This window comes from Dermacentor silvarum, chromosome 5 (assembly GCF_013339745.2).
Source record: "Dermacentor silvarum isolate Dsil-2018 chromosome 5, BIME_Dsil_1.4, whole genome shotgun sequence".
In the NCBI taxonomy this organism is placed as follows: domain Eukaryota; kingdom Metazoa; phylum Arthropoda; class Arachnida; order Ixodida; family Ixodidae; genus Dermacentor; species Dermacentor silvarum.
Window position 1 is genome coordinate 177394747 of NC_051158.1, and position 20899 is coordinate 177415645.

The following is a 20899-nucleotide window of genomic DNA, read 5'->3' on the forward strand; positions in this document are numbered from 1 at the left end:
GAGTGCGACTCATACAGTTTTCCCCGTATGCTTGGTTAAGCAATTGAAATGTCTCTGTGAAAGTTTTGCCAAGTTTGTAGCAAAATTTCACACTCACGCGTTGTTCTTCAACCTCTGTCGTTGTTACTTTGGCACTAATCCAACAAACAGCTTGTACACCTGCACACTTCGGCGGTAGTAGCTCACCAACCAATGGTCAGAGCGAAACGCGGCAAATGGCAGTTTGTTGTCTAAACCCGCTGCTACATGCGTTCAGTAGCCGCAGCGTGCTCTTTGCCGGTTTGCATGCTATTTCAAAAGATTGGTTTCTTTTTGAACACACCTCGTACATTTTCATGCAGCACTTTCATTCTTTCTTTTTTTTCATGCTAGCCATGGATAGCTATTTTTCATTAAAGCTGCGAGCACTTAGCTCTCTAAATTCCTCATTAGATAACTAATCTATAGAAAATGTGACCTTTCAGCAAGTTTAGTACATATGTGTGTTCTGTTCCTCATGTTGTAGTCATCTGCTATTTTACGTAGTTTTGGTTATAAACAAAACTTTCTTAAATGAACGAGAAATGGTGAACTCAGAGGCCCAACTCTTGTTATTCACGACTGCATGAAATGAATGCAAGTTAATGCGTTATGCTTGTTTCAGATTTTAAAAGCTGCAGGCACTAATATTGTCTATCTGCTTTTGTATTTCCTGTAGCAGTGCGGCTTTTATTTGTTACTGTCAGCGCTTGGTATATAAGTCCCCATTCTGTGTTGAAAACCTACAGTGAAACTATGCTGGGTACTTTTCACTTTGTTGTATTCCAAATAAATAATTCTCCTTTGAAAAATATCTTCTTTGTCTGTGTCTGCATGAGCGTACGTGTCTGCAATAATGTACAGCATGCGTTCAGATGGCGTACATAGATGAAGTGGGCATTCCGCAAAAAGCATACTTAACCTTGTAGGAGAAAAACGTGTGCTTTTATTAACTGTGCATATAGGGCACAGTTGATATAACGAAGGCAGAGGCACTCAACTAATGTACACGACACCTAAATCAGAATTCTATCTCTCCTTCAAGATAATTAGGTATGCTAGCGGGCAGTCCATCTCACCTGTTTGCAACCACTTCATGGCACACCTTCCTTTGCCGGACACGGCACAATAGTGCGTGCCCACTTAATACAACGCGTGCACTTTATTGCAGTCTGCACGGTGCTTTATTTTTCTTTTTTTGAGATAACAAAAGTAGTTTTTGCATGAATGCGGCTCGTCTTGAGCACGGAGATTCACTTGCATTCCAGATAGCACAGAGCGCTCATTGCGGTGGTGCTGATCACACAAATGCAGCGCAAGATACAATGGGAAATTACGGTTATTCCACGTTCATTTTGTGTTGAAGCCATCGAATTGCAAGGGTAGGAATGGAGCCGTTGCAAGCTTCTACGCGCCGGCAAAATCCCGCCTTGTTAAGCGAAATTTCAAACAGCTGATTCGTTCACTTTCAACGACAGTCGCCGCAGTAACAAGGTGACAGCATTTCGGCCACACCTGTCGCATTCCGACGGAAATGCAAAAACGCTTGTGTCGTTTTTTCGGTGTGCGTTAAATAACTCCAGGTGGCCACGATGAATCCGTAGCTCTCTGTTATTGCGGCCCTCGTAATCTACAGCAGTTTCGGGACGCTAAGCCCCATAATGTAAATTCTTTAACGACCCCTCGATTTCTTACCTCCCTTCGTTTCTTTAAGCTCGACGGCACTGCAGGTATGGCCACGGTAGCGCATTGCAACGTCGCGTGCATGCGCCTGGCAGGTGAAGAGGTGAAAACAAGCTAGCGTGTGCAAAGCAGTGAAGCTTCCGATATTTGCAATGCTGTTACGGTAGGCTCACGGGCGGAGATACCGACGCTCCTTGCTGCTTCAAAATAAACACTGAACTACAACGGAACAGCATAAAGAGGATCGGTTAGACAGCATTCTTCTTGATACTCACTAAAGCTATATATATCAGTCTTTCGGACAGGGCATCGCTGTTGAGGCCAGCGGAGGTGAATAGAAATATTTGTCGATTCAACAAACTTAGACTGACCGGTAATATCCCGCCGGCTTATTCGACGTCTCAGAATATCGGAGCCGTACTGTCGTTATACCGTCGAGGCAGCGCAACAGCGCGGATCAGTTTTAACTAAACCTTCTGAACGAGGTTGAAAGTTTCTCAGACAAAGCCGAGTTCCCGGTTAAACAGTGACTGCAGCCGCATCATAGCGAATAAAGAGAAAATATTAAAGAACTACATTTGCCTGGCGAAGCAGTTTTTATTTTCGTGCAGCCCCCATGCTCCGTAATCCTACCCCATTTAGCCTTTCCGCCCCACATGACAGATGTTGAAAGCGCTATTCGTATACTGATACTCAATTAAATACATCTACTGTCACCAACCACCAAAGCATCGGTAACAGCGACACAAACTATGTGTATATCACGCACGATCGCCGACGGTGGACGATTGACATAAAACGACAGCCTCGACACAAATGTGTCTACAAATAGCTGTGCGAGTCCTCTGCGACGGCGTAGTGATCTGCAGTAGTGGTTAGCGTGTTTGGTTCTCACGCGGTGTACCCGGGTTCGATTCCCAGTGTTCGCATGTTTGTGTGATGTGCGTTACCATGCTTGTATTGTGTGTTATCCATTTCCTATAATGTGGTTCTATGCAATGTCAATTGAAACAGCGCGCAAAACCACTGTGTACGGGGCACCTGTCCTTAAATAAATAATTTTTTTCGTAAAAAAAATACCCAATGGGCTGCACAAGATTTGAGCCGCTTAGTAAGCCGGACAGATTTGATCTGAAATACCGTATAAAAATTTTGGGTTATACGTGACGTCCACCAAGCAGCCCTACTATGGGCCGTTTAAGTGCAGGCCGCATAAGTAGAGCCACATAAAATAGGCCGCATACGCAGCAGGCCGCTTACAGTGAGCCACGTATAAGCGTCGAACTTTTGATCTACTTTCCGCCCTATATGCGTTGTTTAAGCCGGTATTTGCTAAGAGTGTACCGACACCCTGACAACGTCCGGTCGGAACCAGAGCCGATCGCAGACGCTGCACAGAATCTGTCTCCGACAAAGTACTTTTGAATGTACGCGTCTGCGACCCGCAAGTGCAGGTCCTCCAATCGGCGCCGTTTGATCTAGACGGCCTGTTCGGCGACTGTCCGCTTGGTGTGTCACTGTCGTTCGGCCGCGCATGACTTCTTTTAAGTGCGAAACACTTTGAGGCCACGACTGTAGGCGTCTAATCTGATGTCATGTCGTCGTGGTCACGCGCAAAAACAAAATCTGCCGAAAAGTCGCGTCTCGTTCACTTGGTGTATACCAAAATTGGCATGGAAGGGTACAAATGTATGACTAGAGAGAGATGGTGAGGAAGGCAGAGAAGTTAACGAGATGTTAGAATCCGGTTTGCTATCTTGAACTGGGGTAGGGAAATAGGGGTTAGAAAAAAGGACAGAGGTAGAGTGAAAAAAAAATGCAGACGCCGGAAGCGCATTCCAATCACAATCATGACTAACATATGACTGATAGGTCATGGCATCAATAGCGTCATATGCTCGTCAGTTACGTCCCGTTTAACGATAATAAAATCACGTGTGGCGCATACCCGCATTGGATATGCGGGTATGAGCCAAGGATATGCGGGAATTAGCAGAAACTCATGAAAAATCGCTTCCGAAATCCCAATCTGGTACCAGCGCAGCGCAAGAGAGGGCGCACAACCAAGTTACATCTACTTGTGGCGCGCGCACCCGTGCGGCCGGTGATAGACCGGCGACTGGAGCAAGGAGGCGCCGAGCCAACCGCTGCGAGCGAGCTGTCGCGTGCACCCCCGCTACAGCGGCGGGAACGTACCGCTGTAGTTTGTCACCGGTGCGCCCGAATCGGTGCGCGCGCGCTTCAGCTACAAACTATGCCACCTTGGAAAGCCTCGCGTTTGACCTTGACTCTGACTAGGCAAAGAAATTCTCCGCATTAAAGAAAAAGTGCACCCGTGCGGTAATTCTTGCTAAACATATTTCCCCAGAAAGTATGTGAGCGTGAACCTCAACTAAAAAATGACGCCGTTTCGCCCGAAAGGCCAAGCATCGAGTGCGATAGCAAATTGGTAGACATCTATATAAAGTAAGGATAGTAGTTTTATCGGCCGTGTAAACCTGCAAATATTCGCTTACTAACTAAATTAATGAGCATGGTGTCAGCACGCACAGGCGAAAAAAATCACAGCATATGCACGAAGTGAATGATGATTGGTGGGCGAAGCACCGGGGGATCATTCGGGTAAACCACAGCTACGGATGAGAGTTAAAGAGAGCGCGCGTCGGGAACGAGAGAGAAAATTACACCATTTTCCCGTAGGCGAACCCTGAGTAGTGTGCCATGGGGTCGACTCAAGGTAGTTTTGTCAGCTGTATAAACTTGGACATGCAGCAGCACCAGCAACGCGCAGAACTGTTGTCGACGCCGTCGGCGTTTTGCCCGCGTTCGCACCGAACGCGCGCAAAGTGGAACCGGAAGTGGACCAGGAACCGGAAGTGGAACCGGAACCGCAACGCCATCTAGTGAACACTTCATAAAACTACAGGTGGCTACATACTACTACTACTACTACTACAGAGGAGGGAACGACCCACACCGTAAGGAGCTTCGCCCCTAAAATGAATACACCACACTCGGTGACCGTGGATACTCGTTGTCAAAATGCTGGCGTGAGCAAACGCGGCTGCAGCAACGAGCTTTGCTGTCTTTGGGATCACGCTCAGTTTGCGTTCAAGTGAACGCAAACTGAGGGTCGAGAACAGCGCACACACAAAGCTATGACCCACCTGCAGATCGCATTCAAGATATTTGGCGCGCACAACCGCCCGCGGCGGCGAAATGGACGTAGTCGGTGCAGGAGCGGAACGTCGCCCCCCTCCCTCCTGCGCTGCCTCCCCGCTTTCCTCCTTGTGCGCGCGAGATTGAACCGCTATCGTCGGTTCCCCATGCGAAATATGCCGTTGCTGTCGGAGAATAACGCCACCCCCGCTCCCTGTATGCCATCCCCCACGGCCTTTCCCGTAACGGAAGACGGCGCGTTTTCTTTAGCTGCCCTCTCTTGCGGGTACCAGATTGAGCCGCGATCGCCGGCTCCCCTCGCGCGCTTTCACTCGCACATAAAGCATACGGCGCGCGGCGACAGTGTTATCGCCCTGGAATTTTATAAGGAACATCACGGTGACCACGACCGCGATGGCATAAATGCGCTTGGAGGGTCGATATAATTGCTGTCGCAATAAACATCACCACGGCTACTGCTTCAGAAAGAAGTGACCCAGGTGCCATGGGCGACAAAAAAAAAAAAAAGCGCTGTTTCGCCCGAAAGGCCAAGCATCGATTGCGACAGCAAGTTTGTAGACAGCTATACGAAGTAAGGATAGTAGTTTTATCGGCCGTGTAAAGTTGTAAATATTTGCTTACTAACTAAATAAACAAGCATACCGTCACGCACGCACAGGTAAACATCAACTCATCTCGGTCGATGACCGCGGGAGCTCGTCAAAACGCTGGAGTGAGAAAGCGTGCCAGCGGCACCGAGCAAATTGACCTTCGCGCTGGCTCTCCCTTCAACGCGAAGTAAACGTCGACAGCGCAGCGCATACGAAGCTACCGGCACTTGGCGAATGCCTTTTGGCCCATCGCAGATAGCTTTGAAGATGAGGCCCCATGCGGGCGCACACTTCGGCCGCGTCGCAGATCGCTTTCAAGATAGCTCCGTGAGTGGCAGTCGCGGAAGCAGAACGCAACCGCCCCCCCCCCCCCCTCCTCCCGTCTCCGTCACCACTTCCCCGTGCCTCGCGCGTGAACGAAGACCCGTGCACTTCCGGCCGCTTGGCTCTCTCGCGGGCGCGAGATTAAGCTGCGGTTGCCGGCTCACTCTCGCACGCTTTCACTCGCACACACAACGCACGGCGCGCGGCGATGATTTTGTCGCCGTTGGACTTTATACGGAACATCACGGTGACGACGACGGTGACAGCAGAAATGCGCTTCAAGTTCAATTCACAAATTCAATTCCAATTCAAGTTTATTCCATTTTTCTTGAGATACACAAAAAAATATGGAGCAGGCCTGAACAAAAAGTGAAGCTCTGTTCACTTGACGGGGATTCAGGCCCCCTTTACAAGGCTTATAGCAAAGCAGTTGATGTGGAACACACACACAAAAAAGAAACACTCATTATGCGTTATTACGGTAACAAAGCATTCCGTGTCCCGTTGTTTTTATGTGTATATAAAAAATCACTTAGTATGCATACACACAAAAGAAAAAAACACGAAACACCATATGTTACATTTCTGAAACAAGAGAAACATTAAATATTCTTCATTACACAGGTTTCATTACATTAGTACAGAATTTCATTACACTATAGAAATATATAAAATTGAAAGAGAAGAAACGTATATTTTTCACAAATGTGCACTACTGAACGGATACAAAAAATTTCTTAGTGTTTTCTTACTGGTAGATTCAATGAATATAACTGCTATCGCAATAAAACAGTTCTTTATATGTGTGGACGAAGGCGGCAGACTTTGCAGTCAACTGTGAACTAGTTAACGGAGGCGATTAAGAAAGTCATTTTGTCCGTCCGACATACTTATTTTGTTCCGACAGTTCCCATGAGAGTGATATGGATAGGTTTTAGGAAATGACTAATTTTTTTATTAATGAAGCCAGCATAATAATACTTAACACTGTCTTTTTTTTCTTACTGACTGTTCACTGGTGGAAGATAAGCTAAAAAAAATATACCCCCATTTTTAACCAATATTTTTCAATATGTCCGGGTAAACTCTACCTAGCTAAAAAAAGAAAAAAAAGTCCTTTTTTTTCTGAAGACTACCCCAAGTAGAAAATATAAACCGGAAATTATTGCACAATTGGCTGGGGAGGAAGTTCCTGCTTGTTATAGGCAGCGAGGAGCGCTTATATTCTGAAAGTGGTTATATCCGAAAATATATGGTAGAATTAGCAATTTCACTTCACTATCACTTCGTGATGAAAGAAAGGTGCCGTCAACGTGATCTACGCCAAGAGCCATGGAAATGTGAATCGTTGCTGCCTCTGTAAACGTAGATTACTTGGCGCTGAGCCGTGCTCCCTCAAGGGCTGCAGAAGATAGCGCCAACCTTTCCCTTTCCACACGAACCACTTACTACTAAACGTAGATTATGCGCCACCAATGGCTTAGTAGCAGTTTACAGGATCAGGAAGAATGGTGCAAAAAGTGTATACGGTGCCTTCATGTACGCTATAATAAATTTTAATGAAAGAAGGATTTGTTGTCGCTACACAAAGGCTGGGCACGCACAGAGTGTTTCTGTACTTTGGCGAACAGAATTTGCGCGGTAGTCAACGAAAACATAAAAACTAATTATTTTAGCTGTCTTTTTTTTCAGACAACATTATTTGCTTATATTACAAAATTTAACACAAGCTTTTAAGTTCAGAGATATTCATAATGACATTTGATGCTTAGTACACTAATTTTTGCACTAAAAGGCGGGAATCCGAAAAAAAAATGCCTAGCTTGCATTGGAGGCGCAATGCTAAAGAGACAGCCGTGCTGATGGGCACCTAGCTAATCCTGGCTTTTGGGCTAGGCTAAGCACTACCCAGTCAACCCCAGTATTTTCTGGAATTTATTGATGATTGATCGATTATTGATTAGCCATTGGGTGGCTGTCGATTGGCTATCGCAAGGTATTGGCCACTTATTTGGGCTAGGCTTAGCACTACCAAGTCATCCCCAGCATTTTCTAGAATTTTCCGGATTAACTATGATTGTCTATCAATTGCCTATCGATGACTGGCTAAGCTTAAGTAGTGCCAACCATTATTAGCTAGACTTTGTCCGGCTTAGCTTCGCTAGTTCACAGGGGTACGTGCCATTGCGCTTGGACCCTTTCTGCATAACGACCAGGATCGGCCCACATTTTTTGTTTCAGTAGACACATTACGCCCCACTTAAACTAACTCCGCTGTTAAAAGACGACTTATGGTGACGTAGCTGATTCCTCATAGGAAGCCAGTTTAGAAGTCAGGCAAGGCATATAGCAGTTTCGTTCGTTCCATCCGCTTGCATATTAAATGCTGCCTTTGATCTTTCACCAGCTGGCAGGCATGTCCATGCTAAATTAACGTAATGAGCGTCCAACTTAATAACTGTGAACGGTAAGTCAATATAGTATATATGTATACGTGTCAAGCAACATGTAGTTGTCTCCAGGTTTCTTATATAAAACATAGTATAATTGCAAAATTGAAGAAAGAGTAATTGCAAAGCCTTTTATTTCTGTATTTTCGTTTATATTGCTGATATAAAAATAGTTAAGGTTGGCTATTAAAGAAAGGAAGAATGAACTCTCCCATTACCGTCAGTGTATACCCAGGCGTGGTGCCTACGCAAAACTCGAAGACAAATGCCTTCTCTTGAGTCATGTTTTACTTCTAATGATATATAGGCCATATAGCTGATTGTGCGTATTTTTAAACAGCTGCAAATAATTGCGAATGGCCTCTTGTCCCATTGCTATGCCACAGTTTTTATTTTCAGGCAACCTTTTTTTCCGAGCGCTGTTCGACTTATTATGAGTACCGAAAGATCGCCTTCTTGGCCTAGTTCTAGTTCATATATGCTAAAACACACTCTAAAACGACACACAGAAAGGAAGAAGCATTGACGAAGAAAGAGACCACGACAACGTCACTGTGTACTTCTTGTGTGCGTCCTATTAGAGACAAATATGTCTTTTCAGCGAACAAAAGCTCGTACATCTAGTCCACGGTGCACCTCTTGATGTGACAAATGTTATACCCAATGAAGTAATTGTAGAGCATTGTACAAGCAATTGTTCAAATTTTATTTCACGCGAATTGCTTCCAACAGTCAACTCACCTCTGAAATTGTGTGGGTCGCAGGCGTAGTACTTCTTCCAGTCAGCACCATAAGATATGTAGTCCAGGTACCAGCAAGCTGACAGTAGTGCCCTGTAGCCCGCAGACGTTACCGAGGCCAACTCCTCATTCTGTGGCGGTTTCCACACGTGCACCACAGTGTCCGGAGCAATCTAAGAACACGGTCTGCAACTTAGCTCATGCACTGCATGTGTTTCTCTCGCTCTCTACACACACAAACAAACGCAAAACCGGACATCAACCATCTCCTAAGAAAGTGTATTGTACTTGAAGTATTTCACCGGATGCCTGGACATGCCCATTCACTTACGACTGGTCCTGGTCGCCAACACTATACAAATGCAGGGCTGTTATCGTCTCTTTCTGGGAGTTCCTAAAGGTTGCTCACTTTCAGTGCCTATATTGATCCCTTTCCCCACGTAGGCTAGTGACCGCAAGCAATACAAAGGACGTTACTGACGTTCCGGCCACCGGAGCCACCAGTAAAGTCTCGTTTTTTCTCCTAAGTGCATCTAGTTCACTCTGAGAAATATACTGCCGGATTATACGAGAAGCGCGCCGGGCGTGAATAACAAACTTCTAAGCCCGCTTCGTGCTTCAGCCAGGAGCCTGACAGGCGTCGGTAAAGAGTAGTGAACATAATTTGCCACCTGAGATCAACTAGCCAAAGAGAAGAAAATAGAATACTTTATTGAATGAGGAAAAGTGCCTGGGCAACTTCATTGGTGGTGGTTGCTAAAAAGGTCACAGGCCTGCGCGGCACACACAGCACAGTCACAGCGTAAGCTGGTGGAGCGGCTCAAGAGTAGCTTCAATTTCGGCACCACGCACACCAGGGTCTTCGCGAGAAAGTCTCTTCGCCTCGTTTTGACGAGAGCGATCTGAACTGTCCGCCGGGCGTCGATGGCGAACTGTGCACGATGCGTTTGCAGGTACGTTAACTAGATGGCACCACTATGCTCGCGGAGACTGGGGATCGCGTTTTTTTTTTTTTTTTTTTTTTGCGTGCCTCGTTTGAATGGCATCTCGTCGTCTGCGCCTTAACTAGATGGCGCCACCATACTGGCGGAGGCTCGGATCGTCAGCGTCTGCGTTTATAGGGATTTTCTTTTTTCCAGCTGGCACAAGCGCTTGCGTGGCTCAGTGGTAAAGTGTCCGACTGGCGCGCAGCGGTCTTGGGTTTGATTCTGGCGGAGACCGGGTACTTCTTTCTTATTTCCAGCGATAGCGGTTTCGCGGTGGGGGTGGCGGCGGCATCATCGCGATCCGGAACGGCTTTTGGAATGAGCCCATAACAGCTTACACTGTAAAAACGCTGATTACAAAGTTATTGTTGCATTTAACTGATGGCTTTAGACTTGCACCTAATGCTAGCAGCCGGTAAACATTTTTACATACTCGACTTACCTCTACTTACGCCACTTCATCGAGTTTGAAGTAAGTACGTTATTTTTACGGAATACCTGGGTGATCACTATTAGCTCTGTCTCTGGACTTATTCCAAGGTTATCAGCAACTTCCACTTGACGATCATAGCAAGCCATTGCTTTGAATAACCACTCGATTGTAAATATTTGTTTCAAAGGCTAACCTATACCACTTCAAATGTTGCAACAATTTTACAGTGCCTAATGAACAAATTCCTACAAGGAATTCAGAAAGTAGGATATTACACTGATGATGTGATAGTCGTTGACAAGAATCGGAACGAGTGTCGAAGAAATGTAGTAATGGTGATAACGTGAGTGGCGCAAAACAAAATGATGCTCAAAAAAGAAAAATGGCAATTTTCCAAGCCTTCCGTGATTTACCTCGAACAAAAGATCAGGTCCGGAGGTATATTTCTGGTTAGGTCAGTTTATTTCCTTAAATGCGCCTTTATCAGGAGTGTTACACAAGAGTAGGATACAAGCAATAAACACTTGATGAATATGTTACATTTTAGAATGAACAAGTCTCCGCGGGATCGAATCCCGGCCGCGGCGGCCGCATTCCGATGGAGGCGAAATGCAAAAACGCCCGTGTGCTTGCGTTGTAGTGCACGTTAAAGAACCCCAGGTGGTCAAAATTATTCCGGAGCCCTCCACTACGGCGTGCCTCATAATCAGAACTGGTTTTGGCACGTGAAACCCCAGAATCAATCAATCAAATCAGAATGAACAAGCCATCAGTTTACCTGGAGGAGTCGTATACGTGTGGTGCTCTATTTATGAAGACAAGTGATTACGATCAGCGTGACTTCTTAATTTTTTTGGAAAAGGACTGCTAAAGTGTCACAAGCCGATTTGTTGCACTGTTTTCCACGACTGACACCACTCCATCGAGTTTGATGTAAGTACGTTATTTTTACGGAATGCATGAGTCACCACCACGAGCTTATCAAATTATCGTAAAGTACTGAGAAGCCATAGGCCATGCTTGATGCGGTGTTCTCACAAAGCGCTGCTTGCAGCATTGCTGCTGACGCCCTCTCCGCCCCCGTGAAGAGCAGAGACAGCTTTAAAATAATCATGCGGATCCCACGCAATGTGGGAATCAATGTAAGCGAAGCTTTTTGTTTACTTTGATTGACGACAATTAGCAGTGAAGCTGATGGGGAATGTTTATATGCTTCAGAGGTTAGTACAATGCGAGAGTGGTGAGTTGATCTTAAACGTTGCCTTGTGTGCACCACTGCTGTTTGTCTGCGTTGTATACAGCACACTGCGGGACGTGTTTGTCTGAGGTGCTGTCTGCCAGTGCCAATAACCTGCGAGAAAGTTAGCCTTGTCATTGCCTAACATGGCACATCGTATCGTGGCACAAGTGTTAAACATTAATTGAATTATGGGGTTGCATGTGCCAGAACCACAATCGGATTATGAGGCACGCTGTAGGGCGGACTCCGGATTTATTTTGATCCGCTGGGGTTCTTTAACATGCACCCGAGTACAAGTTCATGATGTTTATTTATCGTATTCGTATTTAGCCCCCATCGAAATACAGTTACCGCGGACGGGATAGAACCAGCGGCCTCGAGCAACATCATAGCCTCAAAGCTACCGCGGCGGGCCCAGAAGTGTTCATTTCACGTGCCGCCGCGTCCGTAGTGTAGCATAGACGCTACGCTGTTTTAATGCGCACTGCGCCCGCACTCCCCGCCTCAATTGTCCGCTTGACAATTTTGCGGGGTGTTTGTTTTCCACGAAATAGCAGAAACGTACCGTACCTTGAACCTAAATTCATCCAGTTTGTCCGCAACTGCAGTCGTGTCTAATAGTAGCATTTCCTCGCCTTCTTAAGCCACCTCCTTCCTCTTCCGCCCTCCGCCCATGTATGGGAGCGATGGCAGCTGCGGTCAAAGAGTGGCAAGGCTGTTGTCTCGTTTTGTGACTGTGTCGAGTCTACCAACACCACCTAGAACGAGTTAACGCCGCAGCAGTGTTGCCAGGTTTGGCTATTTATAGCCAAATTGGGCTACGGGAAAAAATTTTTGGCGTCGACGTGGACGAGTTGGCTATGTGGCTATATTTGGGCTACTGAAAATCTGCAACTGGGCTTTGTTTGGGCTATAAGTGGCGTCCAATTCACGCTCCAGAGGTGGCTCTGATCGGGTAGAAGCAAATCTCGAAAGCTATGTTTTAGCTGGCTCAGCCGGCCACGTGGGTGTGCTTGTGTGCGTGCGCAAAGTGACCCCCCTTCCCCCCCCCCCCCCCCCCGCCCCCGCTCCCCTTCCTTTCCCTCTCTAGCTGCGCCGTTGTCTGAGCCGGTGGCTGTGATATTTCATGCACTTCAACTTACACCCCGCTTGACCGTTATGCACCCGGATGAACCTGGGAGTAGTGGGTTTTTCACAGTACACTGTACTAACATGGCTATGCCCAGGAAGGGAGAGCAATAACATAGGGTCGGGGCCGTCGGGCGATCGTGGTGCCGACATGAAAGAAGGGAAGCACGGGTGGGTGACACGCTCGAGTGTGTTCATGGCTATGTTTTTTGGGTGAAGTATCGCGCAAGGCACAGCTTTGGACCTACTCCACGTTTCTCGCGCGAAGCTTGAATGCCATTTTGCTTCTCCTGCTAGATGAATTTTTGTTCGTGCTTACATTCGAGATTAATTTCGATAGCTTGGACGTAAGATCGGATCCTCCTCAGAGAGGAGAATCATAACATGGGGAAGTGGGCCAAGTATGCGAGAACGTATGAAAAAGAATGGGAGCAAGACCCTGAGCCAAAGGTGGGTTCTGGTGCGTTTACCTTTAGATGGTTTGCCCTTAACGTCACGGATGCAGACACTCATTTTGCTAATATCGAAACGTGCTTGCCACGATGACATCAGTGCACCACGTCAGATGAACTTCACCCACCGTGTTAGCTTAGCTTGTGAGGTGTCGCGCTGCTAGCTCGAGGACGAGGGTTTGATGCCCGGCCACAGCGGCCGCATTTCGATCAAGGAGAAATGCAGGAACACCCATGTACATAGATTGAGGTCTACGTTAAAGAACCCGAAGTGGTCAAAATTGATCCGGAGTCCCCCACTGCGTCATGCCTCTGAATCATATCGTGGTTTTGGCACGTAAAACCCCAGCAATTATTACAGAGCTTTAGAATAGGGGCCTCAAACGTTTTGGGGCCCCAAAGAAATAGCCTCGAAGCCACTGCGCATGGGCATGACAAAAACTGGGTTTGGGTTTTGCGTCGGGCACGCTATTTCAACGATTTAGCGGGAGCCCCAAAAGCTGCCCCAAAAGCTTTCGTCAACAAGCATGACGGCGCCCATCGAAGTGACGGCTCTAACCTAGCACCAAACTGGGCTCGATTCATGGTAACGCGTGAAGTTCGTAAGCTAGGAGAAGTGATTGCGGTTATCGCTTTCTGTCAACTAACATGTGTGATGAAGATTCATTAGACGCCACTGATTCTGAATTCAATTGTCGATTTCATCACTCGTAGGCCTATCACGAATTGACTTGGCTAAACTAAGCGCAACAAGTTGAGTTGCTTGCTGCTAATAGAACAATTTCTAAATTGTAATTAAGCGCGAAAACCCGAAAATCCAAATTACTCTTCATATCATAAAATGGCATATTTTATTTTAATATTTATAATAGTTTTTCTTTGACACCGTAGTGGCACTGCAAGCGCAAGACGCTATTCGCCAATGCAAAGCCATATTCTAAAGCTCTTCACTCCTGCATGCCCCAACACTAACACCCGCAAAGCTCTTTGGGGCCCCAAACTTTTGGGGCCCCTGTTCTAAAACTTTATTAGCACATCAACATGGTTTGTTTTTTGACAGCAATCGGTTGTCACAGCATAACCACTGTTGTCAATTTGTTGTTTACCTTGGCCCTTAGTGCGCCGTCGTGGCTTTTACCATTTCGTGCGAGTTACGTTCGGGACGTGCTTGTCGCCGGAAACGACTGCGCGCTTCTTACACTGGTGTGCCATTTTGCGCAGTAATCTTTTAAAGCTTCGCTTGCACCGATTCAGACAGTGAGTGGTGTCTGTAGTCTGACACTTTATTTAACGCATGTTCTTGCCCTGCTAAAACCTAAGATGGCGGCCAGGTTGATGTAAATGGACATGTACCAGCTAAGCCGCGCCAAGCTATATAATTGAAAACAAAAAAAAACCAGAAAACAAGATAGGACGATGAGACAAATAACACGAGATATAATAGCACGAAAGACTTGTTTTAGCTCATAAAAAATGCAGCCGTGAGCATGCCGCAGATCGCTGGACAGCTGAACTTCTACGCCGTAGGCAGAGATGACGTGAGAGATCGATTATGCTAAACATTATTTTGCGTTCACGACAGCTAAAAACCGGTGTTCGTAGTTAATATTACTGTAAATAACAAAAAATAACAACTTAGTAGTATCTGTCATAAAATAAAAGCACTGATTCCGCCCTCTGCAGCGATTCGCTGGAACTTAAGAGCTTCCGGGGCCAACCAAAAAGTGTTTGTGCAAGGGTGATGTCACTATTGTTGATGCCAAGGGCCGACCAGCACGGCGGCACGGACATTTTGTTACGATGGGTTGTGCAAAAAAGGATTGCCGTAGTCGAAGTGAGAATGTGTACACAAATAAAACTGCAAATAAAAATGGCTATATTTGGCTACGAATTTTTGTTCCACTTTTTTATGTTTGGCTACATTTGGGCTAGAACTTCTCTAGCTTTTGGCTACGCCGCCTCGTCGGACCTGGCAACACTGCGGCCGCAGTGCTGCAGCCATGACGTCACAGCGTGGCGCCGAACGCGCGCCGGAGTTTCAGCGTCGTGCTAAGGGTACTACATGGATTTACGGTTACTCTAACTTTTCTTCAGGAGCATATTTACGCTATTTGCCTTTCTCGATGTGAACAAACTTTCGTTGAATACTTATCGACGGAAATACGCAAACAGTGGAAGGATGTGGACGGTACATTACCATCTTGGTTTTCAGCAAATCACTGTAAGCGAGGGTTAATATTGCACATGTATTTATACACATGGAACGCACCATTTTTATTGCAATTGTTTTTCTGTAGTAATAGTGGCGCATTTCTTCAATGTTTCGAGATTTATTTCTTAGGTTTACCAGCAGCATCCAGAGTCTTTTGGTTCATTACAAGAAAAGGTTTTGCTGTACATTGTTACTGAACCACAGCACATGTTTACTTCTCTTGTATGTCCATCATTACAGGCGCATAAACCAGATGAATCGTCACTGGTTAGCAGCCCTAAGGTAAGGTACGTCACTACCCGGCACTAGTTGGGCAGATTTAGAATGTGTTCTTTCTTTGGTAGCTCATGAACAGCACCGTAGATGTGAGCTACAGCATTGACGACAAACCCCGTTAGGTGTAACAGCCCACTTCGGTGCACCGATCTGATGAGATCATAGTGATTTTCCGCAATGGAGACGCCTATTTCTTTGTAATTGTCAGCGCCTCCCTCCAATTGAACGTCTTCAAAGTAGCGTAGGTAAACGGTCAATCCCGCAGCCTCGGAGACCAAGACATATGTGATGTCTTTTATCTTCGACAGCACTGCGGCAGCGAGTAGTTTCCATGTCAAGATCCTGCCATCGTTCATCAACGCTACACTTAACAGCTGTGGCGGCCGTGAGTAGCGTGCTCTGCAGCAGCAATTTGTTTTCAGATTGATATACCTGCCCTATTCACGCTTAATATTTTATGCTAGCTAACCTCCTGTATTTTCCAAAGCGATCATTTAATGAGTCGCATTTAATCTTTCCCTGATGAACGTAGGACAACTTGAGCCGATCAAAGCAGTATCTGGTGAATTCAATGACGCCCTGTGTCGTTTGACGTAGGGCGCCATGGGTCGTTGTCGCAGCTCATCGTTATTTCCTCACACAGTTCTAACCAACCAAGGAGCTTGTAGAGGAAGATGTTCTTGGGATCGTTTAAGGAAAACACCACTTCAATAACTTTCACCATTGCACGATAACTCAATAAATGTTGCCGTTCCTTCTAAATGGGACATGTTGTGCTTCGTGCCAATGGCTCTGCGGCCTGGGGGAAAAGCGTTATTATATCGTTATTTGCAAGGCAAGCTTCACATTCTTTTTCGTGAGTCCTTTTCGTGATAAAGCGTAAGCGTGGCTGAGACGTTGTCCATGTTCAATATTGTCAACATATCCGATGGTTTGTAAAGATGCTCTGCGAACATTCACCAACGATTACGATACTCCCTAACGCGACATATAAGCGCGGCTCTATACGTGCTTTTATTTCGCGATATATTGGCTGGCGCGGACAATGTCTCGTGCAGCACGTTACAAACGGAGCGAAGTGTGGCGCGAATGACTCGCTAATCGGGAGATCACGAGAATGCAGTGCGCGGGTGACGCGTGGGCGCGATTCCCTGCCGCCGCCGCAGACAGACCACCGTTCATGCACAGCTTCCTTTTGACGCGCTCGCCGCATACGCTATCGATGGCGTTATCGGTGAACAGGGGAAGCGCGCTAATCTGCCGCTATCGCGGAGCGATCGTCGCCGCAGAAATCTCCATACACACTAGGCCGTTTTAGTTTAGCGTTTTTACGCTCCGCTTAGCTGCTGAGCGGAGCGGAAGCACGAATGCGCATGCGCTCTCCGCTTAGCCGCAAGCGGGCTAGCGGAGCGGGAATCACGGTCCGCTTACAAGCTGCCTAAGCGGAGCGGGGAGCGTTGCTGCCGTCTTTCGCTAGCGAGGATGGGCGATGCACGCGCCCTCTCTCGCGCGTGCATCGAAGCGCCTTGCATCGAGGCACCACTCGTGCGAGCGCGAATAACTCGTGTAATACACCTCCAACTGGTTATTTAAGGAAATAAATTGAGCAGCACAGCTAACAAAAACGTCGCCAGCGCATTGGCGTCAGAAAGGATTGGATTGGATTCGAAATGCAACCTCGCTGGTTATCACGTGGCGTTCAACAAGTCGACGCTTCATTTTCCACTCGATAAAATGGACCGCTAACGCATTACAAGCACCCGTCTAGATACTTAATGAACTAATAAGTTATATATATTCGTCTTATTTTGTAAAAGTGACAAAACGTTCTTTTTTATTTTGTTTCACTACGCTGAATTTGGCCAGAGGGCGCTGCAACTACGACAGGTCCGCTCCGCTACGCTACACGCATAACTAAAACGTGAAAATCACCCGCCGCTCCGCTGTGGCTTAGCGGGGCAACTCGGAGCGGAGCGGACCGTAAAGACGCTCAACTAAAACACTCTACTAACGGTAAAACACGCGTGGCGCGCTGCCGGCGTTAAAACGCAGTTATGGCAGAGCGGCCACACCAACTGGCGGCGAGCCCCGGTCATGTGACAGCATACAAATATCGCCTCCTATTTGTAGGCGCGAGATGTCGCGTGCCTTTTTCTTCGTCTGCTTCACGGTCGGCACTGTGTCTGCGTTCTTCGTTCTTAAGTCGAGTCATGTTTTGTGAAGATGACAACGTCGTTGCCACTGATCACAATCCTGTTGGTGTGATCCCTTCTGCTGCGGCATCGCAGCGTTCAAAAGTCAAACAGAATGAGGTACTGGGTGCCACCTGCGCGTCCTTGTATACTGGGCCCGTCTTGTGGTACAGAATCAGATATGGCGCAACGTCTGCAGAAACCCTTCCATCAGGAAGGCTCGGTTACTCATCGTTGTAAATACAATCGCAAACCATGACAATCGAAACAAGCGCGAGCGAGAACTGGCGCAAGCAGGCGACAGCACGAAACGAGCGGTCCGGCTGAGACAAGATACGAGTACACATAGAGCTGTCGGGCTGGTTCGCTTAAGACCTGTTGTCTGCGAGGCGTTCATTGAAGGGGGCTCCGCCGTTCGCGGCTCGGCTCTTTCATCTCTCGCTCTCTCATCTTTCGCTGTGCTCGTTCGCTTGGTTATGCCGCCGACGGTCGCCGCAGGACCGGGTATCTAAAGGTACGGCCACACTAGCGACAAAAACGCGCGTCGCGGCGAGCGTCTGCGCGGCAAACGCGCACGGGCAAATTCATCACGTTTTCCGGGATGCGGCAGCGACGCTTGTTGTCCCGAGTTGTCTCGTTCCATTCCATACTTCTCGTGAAAATGCAGCGTTCCATTCAGCCAATTTCGTCTTTCATCGGAAGTGTATGTGTTTCTTTGCGCCACTGCCGGTCAGGCTCAGGCATGTCAGATGCGGACGAGGAGCTACTGGTGACTGTGAGCAGTACAATACTAATTTATTCTTTACTTGTGCGATTTGATGTACCAGAAAGCGGACAAAGAGGTTTCGGGTGCGCCCGATCTGGTGGTACAGGGAGACTGAGGACCAGGCACACACTCTGCTTCCCCGCCTGCACGCAGCTCGTTGTTCTTGAAATCGACGTTGGATTTGTCATACAAACGGGCATACGCGCAGAGGGTCTTCAAGTATTCCATTGTGAAGCTACTTCTTTCTCGGCTTCCCGACAGTGGTATGGGAAGGCTTAACGAAACGGCCTTATTCCATGAACATGGCCTCTGAGATTTTACGGCATGCGTGTCACTGCTCGATCGCAGAGGTCATACATTATTATTCGTTGCTTGTGAGACAGGTGGTGCCACAACTACGCGGGTGGCGGACAAATGGTGCAACAGAAGGTCTCTGACTGATGATGCATTCGGGCGACATAATGCCACTAGCGGCAATGGCGCACCGACGGGGGGGGGGGGGGTTGTAATCCCCCCCCCCCCCACTTTTGTTTAACCCCTTTGCTTTCCACGCGCCTTTGAGTACTCCAACTAAGATGTAATACGCGCAATCATCTGCACACTCGCAAACTTGTGCAAAAAGCGCATTTTTTGACAGTTTCCCGTGAAGAAATTGAAATTAGTGCTGTTTAGATGGTATGGGCAAACTGTCAACCCCCCCCCCCCCCTCCTGGCAGAGATCCTGGTTGCGCTACTGACTAGCGGACAATACGAGAGATTTGTAGACACTTTCGAATATCTGTGGCTAGGCTGCAACAAATCTAGGCCTTACGTTTAGCACAGAGAAATCGGGAATTATGATCTTTAATGAAGGGACGAGTAATTACATGGTGTCAATTGAACAGTGAGCCATGCACATAGTTAAACAATATAAATACCTCGGTGTACACATAAACGAAGGAAAGTCTTAGTCAAGCGCCTAACAAGCTAACCTGACAATAAAGGGGAAGCAGAACGCACCAATAATGAAACATTGAGTACTGTGGGGCCACAATAAGTATGAGGTGGTGCGTGGAATATGAAAAGGAGTAATGGTGGTAGCGCTAACATTCGAAAACGCTATTTTATGTTTGAAATCGGATATTTTGTCGCGGTTGCATGTTAACCAAATATTGATAGGCCGGTTGGCTTTGGGAGCACACGGTAATACGACAAATCACGCAGTGCAGGGTGACATGAGTTGGGCCTCAGAGAAGCGCAGAGAAAAATTAGTTTGGACAAAGACTAGGGAACGTGGATTAAAATAGATTGGCGGCTAAAGTGCACAAGTATCAGTACCTGAAAAGCGTGGGCACAGAATGGAGGAAGACGTCAAGAAAGTTTGCAACAAAGTACAGGTTATTGAAAGTGTACGTAGACAACCAAGAGTCATAAAGAATGTGAGAGAAACAGAGACAGTAAATTGGATGCAAAGAATAGAAAAAAAATTTGGGGCAGCTTTACACTAAGTGGTGCGAAGACGGGGCAAACAGCGAAGCTGGTGACCCTCCCCTAGCTTTAACATTGCTTTCCTTTGCTTAACTTAGTTTGGTTTGCTTGGTTCTTAGCTTTAACATTGTTTAACTTGGTTTGATTTGGCTGGTTCTTAGCTTTGTCTTTGAGTTCATTTGCTTAACTTGGGTTGGCTTAGCTGGTTCTTAGCCAAACTTAACCGACCCCGAGTATCGTCCCGATACTCGGAGTCGGCGTGCAGCCTTCCAAAAGGCCACTTTAGATCTTTTGAAAGCCACGGGACTCTACGCCAGCGAGAGAGCGGCACCCTATAGTCCAGTGCGAGGCGTGCCCCGACTGCAGCCGGCGTCGAGATCCGACGTGCTGTATTTCGCGCCGACCTCGTCACCCCGAATGGGCCGCATCCGCGTCTCGTCGAGCAAGATTGGCTGATGGATATCGGTGGTGGCACGTTCAGTGAGTTTGCAGTATCGTATCATCCTGAAACTCCCAGTTTCGTATAAAATGCGCATGTGTCTAGACGGCATGGTGCACACGTTGGACTATAGAGCGGTCGGTTTTCGCGCCTTACATAGTCACGGCTATCCACCAGCCCATCTTGCTCGACGAGACGCGGATGCGGTCTATTCTGGGTGATGAGGCCGGCGCCAAATGCAGCATGTCGTATGTCAACGCCGGCTGCAACCGGGGCACGCCCACGAACGCCGGATACGTCGGCCGCGCCTCGGGCTGTGGCAA

General features: G+C 47.3%; 1 protein-coding gene across 1 annotated transcript in view; it reads right to left on the reverse strand.

Annotated features, from left to right (window-relative positions):
• LOC119453932 (beta-hexosaminidase subunit alpha-like) overlaps nucleotides 1–20899 on the reverse strand; it is a 186884-nt gene that overhangs the window by 54477 nt on the left and 111508 nt on the right. Inside the window, exon 10 of the mRNA XM_037715968.2 lies at nucleotides 8987–9158. Within this exon, the coding sequence (XP_037571896.1) occupies nucleotides 8987–9158 (172 nt within the window). The remainder of the gene's footprint in view (nucleotides 1–8986; nucleotides 9159–20899) is intronic.